This window comes from Rhipicephalus microplus, chromosome 9, assembly GCF_043290135.1.
Source record: "Rhipicephalus microplus isolate Deutch F79 chromosome 9, USDA_Rmic, whole genome shotgun sequence".
In the NCBI taxonomy this organism is placed as follows: domain Eukaryota; kingdom Metazoa; phylum Arthropoda; class Arachnida; order Ixodida; family Ixodidae; genus Rhipicephalus; species Rhipicephalus microplus.
In genome coordinates, this window is record NC_134708.1 from 13,076,506 (window position 1) to 13,086,200 (window position 9,695).

The window sequence follows — 9,695 nt, forward strand, 5'->3', positions numbered from 1 at the left end:
GCGTAGACACTATAGCGCCAGATTCTACTTTAGGCATTACTGTATGACACTCTATGTGTCTGGGTAACGCATCGGCGCGAAATGCAGTATGTCGCATTTCGCACCAGTTGTCGTCGAGCCTTGCCGACGGACGCTGGTCGCGCCGGTCGCGCCTGGCGTCAGACTATAGAGTGCTCGCGTTTCGCTAACGTAGTGTCGCTGTGCCTAGCGTGCGCGCGCGTCAACGCTACATTGGAGTATATTGGGCCCTTCATGATGTGCTCGCGGCCGTTTTGCTAGCTCAACATATATCAAATTAGGTGTTACGTGACGGCAATGGATGACTAAATATATGACTGGTGCAACCATGACGATCCTGACATGCGTGTCATGTAAGAACATGACAACATACCACGCTCATTGCGTGCTCGCGGTCGCTTCGCTAGCTCCACATATACTAAATTTGTTATCACGTGACGTGAATAGATGACGAAGGTAAACGACACATCCAAACATGATAATCATGACACGGAAGTGATGTACGGCATCATTTACCTCCACCTCGTAACGTTGTGCTGATTTTAAAGTGACATATCAAACTTCCTCATTTGTGCTTCGCATATCGTCGATTCCCACTGTACGTGGGATCTGCCAATTTTTTTTTGTTCTCGAGTTGCTACTGGTCATTGTGTAGTAGAGTACAGTGTAGCTTGATATACTGAGCAATATAGCATAACATAGTATAGTATAACACTTATACGAACCATGTGGCCTAATATCTCTCGATTATGTTCACGCCTCTCCAGTGTAAACGAGTCCACACAATATCCGTTGCATCGATTGTACGTTCACCGTGTGCAGCATACTTCGGCGTCTTCTATTGTGTGAAGTTGTAGACACAGATTCCTCCGACGACCACAAACGGAGGTTGCCTGCACACGCACTGGCCATCCACGCACTCTGCCTCGTCTCGACACGTGGTCACCACGTCACACGTGCCGTTCACCTTCTCCGCTGCACAGTTGGTCGTATAGAAATATATACTAGCGAAGTATATTCAAATATACTTGACTAGTATATTCAACTAGTAGTTCAAGTAGTCCGAGATACTTGAATACGTAACCTCGTATAAGTATATCGGATTTCACATAACGAATAACCTTTCTTGGCATACACACGTTCATTACATCACTAACAATACCAATAAATCACTCGGGTACATACGCGGAAATTTTTCGAATGCATCACGCCATTAAAAATTGCTACTTTAAAAAACACTCATCAGACCAAAATTCGAGTATGCATCCTCTGTTTGGGACCCTGGTCTAAAAACATTAAAAATCATTATTGAGTTCGTTCAAAATCGATCAGCACGTTTCATTATGTCAAACTATTTCCGCTCAGCTAGCGTTTCATTAATGAAATCTGATCTCAGACTACTTGATTTGCAGCTTAGAAGAAAAATTTCTCGTCTATGCCTTTTCCCAAAAAAGCTTCACTCGAACAATTCAATTAGACAGGAGCTCATATCACAATCGTCATACATATCGTGACGTCTTGATTATGAGCATAAAGTATTCACTCCTCTCTTTTGCACTAATGTTTTTTTTTTCCTTTCTGCCAAAAACCAGTGACGAGTGGAACCGCCTTTCGTCCTCCATCGCTTGCATTGAAGACGCATCATCATCCAAAACTGCACTGACAGATGATGTTATGTACCCTAAATAACTTTTTGTGTTTAAACATGTATTCTCACTGACTTGTATTTTTATGTTCTACTTTTACTGCATTTTTGTTGTATTACCCACCCCCTCTGTAACGCCTTTATGTGCCATGAGGGTAATCGAAATAAATAAATAAATAAATAAATAAATAAATAAATAAATAAATAAATAAATAAATAAATAGGAGTACAGAGTGTGACCTTCAATGGACCCTAAAAGAAAAGCGAGAAGATAATCAAGGACTCATTTTTTAATTTTGTACTAAACTCTCCACGGGTGACGTTATGGATTCCAAAGCGTATTTTTCAGACTTGGGCGATAGTGGTCCAACGTTTTTTTTTTTTGAAACTTGGTATGTTAAGTGTTCCGCCACCTTGTAGGACAATGTATTTCGTTTTAAAAAAAATTAGGAACATTGCAGGCCCCAGTGGGAGACGTCAATAGATGACGTCATGGTGATTGATGCAGGTATTTCAATGTGGTGTGATCACTGGAATTTTCTCTTAGCGCGCTTTCTCGCTTACGAAGTGTCTTCTCGCGTAAATCTTGGAGATTAAGATATTGCGCAAGGGCAATATACTAATAAAAGAAAAATTATTTTTGGTGTGTCTTTAACAATGCTCATTTTGGTGACTGAAATAGTTGTGAGGCAACTGTATCAGTAGATTGCAATTTAGTGAAGACAAACTTGAATATATGAACGTTTCAATATTGGCTTTATGAATTTTGCATTTCTTAGTTAAATTTCAGCGCTTATGTTTTCCTTTGCCTTTTATCATTTTGTGTTCGTGTATGTGGAGAAACTCAGAGAGAGAAGGAGAGAGCCAATGGACGGGAAACAGCAACTAAATGTCAATTAAGAGACTAGAAGCGCTAACCGGAAGCCGGAAGTGAATACAAGAACGATGTAGGTCACTGGAAGTGAGTCAAGTAACTGGAAGTAGACACCGAAAGCAGCATCAAGTCAGTTTCGTCAGGCAGCAGCAACACCGAAATTTGATGTCTTTTTATTCTTTTCCAAAGTTCTTTATGTCACCTTCTTTTGATTTTCTTTGTTCAGTTTGCTGCATTGATGTCCATACCGGTCGAATCAAAATCGGACATCACCTCACCCCATGAGCGGCGTACGTTGTCTTCCGAATATTTTCTGGGACAAGAAACGAGCCTACCTATTTGTTACACTGGGTGTCAGGAGATAAAACAGACCCAGTCATTTTACGAGAATAATCAAGTACCAAGAAATATGACAATTCACCATACATATTACTGCGTAGACACAATATATTTTCAATACTCACGCTTGGGCCATTCAGGCTGTCTGAAAACGTGCGTGTACGACCTTCGAGTGGTACCTGCACGGAAAGTAAGGAAGTGGGTTGCAGCAAAACTTCCTTGCAGGCTAGTTGCTTGATATTTCAACTTTAGACACGCTGCTCTAGCAGAAAAGGCGGGACGCAGAGAAGAGCGCAGAATCAGGGAAACGAGGTGACAATATATTACCAATGAGTGCGAGTATAAAACCATTATATATAGCCAATATGTCATTAACATGAAGAGGGAGAGCTTCAGGTCGATCTTGCCGTCCATTTTCAGGTCTCGTACAGCCCCTAACTTAACTCGTATTAGTTTAGACTGAATTATTCAACAAAATAACATCCCCGTTACTGTTGACTTGTCTTCAACGTCAGCGAGTATTAACCTTTCGTTACCGAAGTATTTTTTTAGCTGCGCCAACATAACCACGTAAATTATCACCTAAAACAAAGATACGAGCAAAATAATATTAACCATCGATAAATGAATAACAAGCAGAGAGAAACACGATCGCCGGCAGCCGACAGTTGTTAATAACTCACGAAAAGAAACTTAAGCCCAGTTCCACGCTACCGACAGTCTCATGTGAAAGTCACTCGCATGTTAGCGCGAATACTTGAAGTATTTGTTAGATCGTGGCCTCCGCGATTAGCACCGGCAACGTCGCGTTGCCGTAGCAAATCGTCGAGGCCATAGTTTGATGATGACGCGATATGATCCGCAAAACGAGTAGCAAATGGTAAATAACCACGCGAATCACTTCGTAGCTGTGATTTGTATTTCACAGGTAGAATTCCGGCTATATCACAGTTTATTTTTCACAAAGATTTATTCTACAGACAAAGATGAAACTATATGAGCTCAAGAGCTTCTGGGTTCATTATCAATATAGTAAATATGTCGGCATTACTGCTGGCAACTGCATGACGAGATTTGATGTTTTGGAGGGCCTAACGTTATAACCTTTCGCATGCATGACCTAGAGGCTCCCAAACAGTGTAAATGGAAATGGCCAAACGAGCAGCGATGACGTACTCAATGAAACTAAAAGATTGTCTCGAAGTTTCTTTTCGTCCTCGCGTACAGTCTTTTCGGACGATTTTAATGCCTTGACACCGACACAATGCCATCGAAGGTTTATTTATTTATTTAGGCTTATTATTTAGAACATATTGACTCGTTCTTATTTTTGTGATTGAAAGCAAAAGGTTAACCTGTCGCTGGTAAGACCTCTAGAGGTGAGAACGAAAACGGGCCTTCTACACTGCTTCAGGAAGTTTCGCAACGGTACTCACGCTGTGAATGACGTACCAGAACTGGAAAGGAAGAGATTGCAAAAATTAAATCGGCATTCTGAATGCATTGAAGGCTTAGCAAATGTATTCTAGTACTGTGATCGTGAAAGAAAAAGAGACGTGGAAACACGTACGGAAGGCAAAAAATATGATTCTTTATGCCATGGCCAAAACCCCGACATGATTATGACAGATTCAGTAGGTGAGGGCTCTGGAAGTTTCAACCACCTGGCAGTATTGTATACATTTTTTTTTTCGTGGGCGGTGGGGGCACATTGATCTAAGGTGGCGGGCGGGCAGTCAAGTGGTCATTTTGCGCTATGTATGCATGGTGAAAAAAAATGGGGGGAACGGGGGAGGGCGTGAGCTTAAAGTTCCTACCCCCTTAGCTATGCCACTTGCACCTGGTTTTTTATTTTTAACACACTTTGCCATTGCACGGAGTAAATAAGCCTCTTATCATTGCACCGAGCAAATAGGCCTCTTACATTGGTTGAAAGCCTAGTGCTGGCACTGTACACGTGCTTTACGAAGAAGTAAGTGTTTAGGGGGCGATATCACCTATACGAAGAGTATCGATGTCGAGGAAAGAAAAATAGAAACACTCTGTCGATCGCCTTCGAACGCTGAGTTGTTGGGCGCCCTTTAAAAGAATCAGACCGTTGTTGAGAAACGGACCGATCCCACCGCTGACCTCCACTGTTGCGCACGATGGGCCGATCCCGCCGAAGCCACCACTGTTGCGTAGAGTATGTTTATCAGCTCGCGACTGCTTCTGCGCAGAGCCGATAAGACGAGCGGACGAGACGACGGTGAGTTAAACAAGGTTTATGTACAGCATATATACAGAAGCGTTACAATTTCGGCACTGGGGCCGACAGAGACTCGAAAAGCCGAACTCTCCTCTCTAACACATAGGTCAGCCTTTCGCCTAAGACCGCTGACTCACACACATGTCGGCCCTCCGACATGGGGACTCCTCTCTCTAGGACTGCCGATCGCGACGCGCCGCAGGGCTTCTTTTATTTACACCGGGTCCAACCAAAATGTCCAATCAGAAGCGCCGCTTTGTCGTCAGGGCAGACTCCTCCAATGGCGCGCCGCGCCAAGCGTCAGACCACCAGGCACGCGGCCGCCGGCTCGCTGTCACGTGCGCCGCTGACTCACTGCACCTGGGCCAGAGGGCGCCGCGCGTGTTCACGCCGTTGAGATGTTCGCGTCGGGCGGGTTGCGGCTGGCCTTGACCCAGATTGCCTTTTTCCGAGGCACGGACGTTTGACGAGGACTCGCTGGCATAACAGCACCCCCGCCGCCAGACAATGCACCGGAAAGACGAGCTGCTTCCACGGGGCTCGGATGTCAGGTGCGCTCGTCCGCCAAGTCCCTCCAGGTTCGCCTCCAGGGCCATGGGGAGAATACAGCTCCAGACTGTTCCGGGAACACATCCCATTTTTGACGACGGATCCCAGCTCCACTGGCTTGTCGCCACAACTTGCTGACCAGCTTCACTCGTCTCTTCTGACCATCTTCGGTTTCAGCACTTGTCGATGGTTCTGCAACTGGCTAAGAACGGTTCGACAACAGACAACACACGACACAAGCAAGTGCCCTCGGTCACCCGACAGAACACCAGACAAAGTATAGTACAACATATACCTATCTACGTGTCTATCGGAATTTTGTTCCCTCTACATCAAGAGGCACATGTGGGACACAAGACTCTTAAAGTAAGAACTTGAATTTTTCACAATTACAACAACGCAACGAATTAGAATACCACATAAAGTTGGCCCCTTGAGATCACTCTGAACAAGAGCGCTCAGCCCAGGTCGTGATGAGGTCAAAATTTTGCCCCGAATCGCCAACGAGAAATCGAAAGGTTGAGAAGTTACTAGCTGGAACTCACTGCTCAATGCACCTGCCTTAGCGTTTACCTTTCCTTTATTTTATTTTTTTTTTTTTTGATAGCGAACGTCAAAGTTGCGCTGTGGAGCAACATGCTCCACTTCAGTAACCGGCCACTTTTAGGCGACGATACCTATGCGGCACCAAGAGCGGCTCACACTTTCGACGTTGCACAAGGGAACAACGATACGGCTTGCTACTGAATGACTCCTCACCGCTTAGCTTGATATCGTGTTCGATCACCGTCGTTTCTCCGGGACGGTCCGACAACACATACCCAAACTCGGAAACAATCTTTCTCAGGTCCTCTTTCTCAGGTCCTCCTTCACTTACGCTAGGCTCTAGGTTTATCTGCTCCCGGATTACTTTCGATCCCCCTTCAATTACCTCACTAGAACTCAAAATTTCTGCTTCCTCTTCCTTTGAAGCATTCAACAACAGATTTACGACCGCTTGATGTTGAACGTATGGTTTCATCAAGTTGTAAATTTTGTCCGGCCGCCTTCCTAATTTCACTTCATAATTTGTATCGCAAGGCTTCGATAATACTTTGGCGGGCCCTTCCCAATCAACCTCAAGCTTGTTCCTTTTGGATGGCTGCAGCGGCATTACCTGACTTCCTACTTCAAAAGCACGCTTCTTCACCGATTCCTCGTAGTGCTCCTTCGACAGCACTTTTGCCGCGTTTTTCTGGCTTTCCCCTAGCGCTTCAATTTGGCTTTCCGCTAGCGCTTCAATCGAGAGATCCTCACGCTGCTCTCGAATGAGCGTCTCTCGATCAACTCTCGGCAGCTCGCTCCAACTTTCCGCTACAGGCGAGAGCGTTGCAACCCTCTCGCTCTGACTCAATGGCGCCATGTCGTCTCCCCCTACCGCGCCGGCCGTGCCGACCGCTTTCGCGACGGGCCGCTCGCGTGACTGCTCACATGACTCATGCGGAAAATTTCCTTTCTGGGGTTCCGTCGACCCGCCGACAAGGTCACTTGAGAGTTCACTGCATTGAACCAGATCAGGCTTCCGCGTTTGCGATCGCGTGAGGGCCATGCACGCTAAGTTGGGGAAGAACGATTTGCCCTGCTCTTTGAGAAGCTGCTCCGAGTTGTTGGAGAAAAGATAAGGAAAACGATCATTTAGCGCGGCAGACACAGCCGCTTCGGTGCAAAACTTACCGAACGGGCCTTCAATGACAACCGTGGCGATTGGTAAGCGAACACTCTGCTCCTCGGCGACTTGCCTGATCCACGCGCATTCTCCTGTGAAATCATCCGGAGACACCAATGAAGGATGGACAACATCCATGGTTGCCGCTGAGTCTCTAAGCGCTCGGCACGTTTTCTTATTTACTTTAATTTCTTGGAGATACGGCTCCAACAACCGCATGTTTTTTCCTGATTCTCGGATTGTTGCGAAGGCAAATTTTTCCTGACAGTTTCTCGCGATGTGTCCTTCCTTTTTGCAGTTGTAGCAAATTACCGGCTTCCGTTTGTTTTCCGATTCAAATGCCTGTGTGGTAGAAACCTCACTCGATTTCTCCGCTTCTGTTTGCCCTTCCCCTACACTGTCCTTCGTAAGAGACGGTTCCTTCTTGAAATTACGGTGCGGAGCGGATTTCCGTTGATCAGGTTTCCTTGAAAAGCCCTCTTTCCTTTCATCCTTTTCAACGCGCACTGCCCTGATATGCAACTTCCGGCGAGCATAATACTCCTCAGCTAACTCAGCTGCCTTATTTAACTGTACTTCCCCAAGTCTGTCCTGCAGCCAAAGTCTGACATCCTCCTCGATGCAGCGGTAGAATTGCTCCAATGCAACGCATTCCACCACTTTATCGCGGTCGTCATAAACACCTTCGCCCTTGAGCCATTCAATCAAATCGGCTTTAAGACGAAACGCGAAGTCAACGTGTGACTCATTCCCCTTTTTAGCATACCGAAACCTTTGCCTGAAAGCCTCGGGTGACAACTTATAACGTCTCAAGAGCACTTCCTTAACCTCGTCATAGCTCTCAAACGCTTCCCTCGATAAGCAAGTTATCGCGTCGGACACTTCGCCGGGAAGAAGAGCTAGCAGGTTCCGCGCCCAAAGAGACTGCTCCAAAGCATTTCGCTCACAGACGTGTTCAAACTTGACGAGATACTTCGCCATGTCCTCGCCTACTACGAACGGTGGCAGTTGGTCCCGAATTCTAAAACCGCTGACCTGAACTGTTGGAGAAGCTACGCTAGGCGCCTGCGAACACTGTAGGATTGCCAATTCTAGTCGTTTCAACTCTAGGCGCTCTTGTCTCTCGGCCTCCTCGCGACGTTCGCGCCTTTCAGCCTCCTCACGTTCGCGAGCTTCACGCCTTTCAGCCTCCTCGCGAGCTTCACGCCTTTCAGCCTCCTCGCGAGCTTCACGCCTTTCAGCCTCCTCACGAGCTTCACGCCTTTCAGCCTCCTCACGTTCGCGAGCTTCTCGCCTTTCAGCCTCCTCACGTTCGCGAGCTTCTATTTCCCGCCTTTCAGCCTCCTCACGGCGTGCCTTAATATCCACCCAGGCCTCATCGACTTCCTCAGCCGACACTCCCTCATCCTTCATGATCTCAAGGATCGCTTGCTTTCGTTTCGCACGGCCCAAAGTTATGCCGAGTTCCTCACAAATTTCGATGAGTTCCTTCACTTTAAGGTTCTCCATCGTTCACACTAGCCTCTTGCTGTTTGCCCCTGTTAACAATTTACTTGCCGTACCCACTATAAGCCTACTAGCAAGACGCGCAAGCAATTTTTCACTCTCCCGTGTTTACCCCCTCCGCATTAACCTTGGTTTCAAAGCACTTCGACTTTGCTTGAAACGATCAAAGCTCACTACAATGCTTCACACAGCCCTTCTCTAAACTACTGCAACCTGAGCTAGAGTAGTCTGGTGAACTGAGGGGAAAACATCAGGCACTCACCGCATCGATGTCGCTGACGCCGGCCGATCCCGCAGCTGCCAACCACTGTTGAGAAACGGACCGATCCCGCCGCTTCCACCACTGTTGAGAAACGGACCGATCCCACCGCTGACCTCCACTGTTGCGCACGATGGGCCGATCCCGCCGAAGCCACCACTGTTGCGTAGAGTATGTTTATCAGCTCGCGACTGCTTCTGCGCAGAGCCGATAAGACGAGCGGACGAGACGACGGTGAGTTAAACAAGGTTTATGTACAGCATATATACAGAAGCGTTACAATTTCGGCACTGGGGCCGACAGAGACTCGAAAAGCCGAACTCTCCTCTCTAACACATAGGTCAGCCTTTCGCCTAAGACCGCTGACTCACACACATGTCGGCCCTCCGACATGGGGACTCCTCTCTCTAGGACTGCCGATCGCGACGCGCCGCAGGGCTTCTTTTATTTACACCGGGTCCAACCAAAATGTCCAATCAGAAGCGCCGCTTTGTCGTCAGGGCAGACTCCTCCAATGGCGCGCCGCGCCAAGCGTCAGACCACCAGGCACGC

The 9,695-nt window shown here is 47.0% G+C and overlaps 1 protein-coding gene across 1 annotated transcript in view; it reads right to left on the reverse strand.

Annotated features, from left to right (window-relative positions):
* Positions 1-856: 856 nt before the first annotated feature.
* LOC142772181 (uncharacterized) overlaps positions 857-9,695 on the reverse strand; it is an 11,629-nt gene continuing 2,790 nt past the window's right edge. The window contains exons 3-4 of the mRNA XM_075874344.1: positions 4,313-4,333; positions 857-993 (exon numbers count right to left, since the gene is read on the reverse strand). Of these exons, the coding sequence (XP_075730459.1) occupies positions 857-993; positions 4,313-4,333 (158 nt within the window). The remainder of the gene's footprint in view (positions 994-4,312; positions 4,334-9,695) is intronic.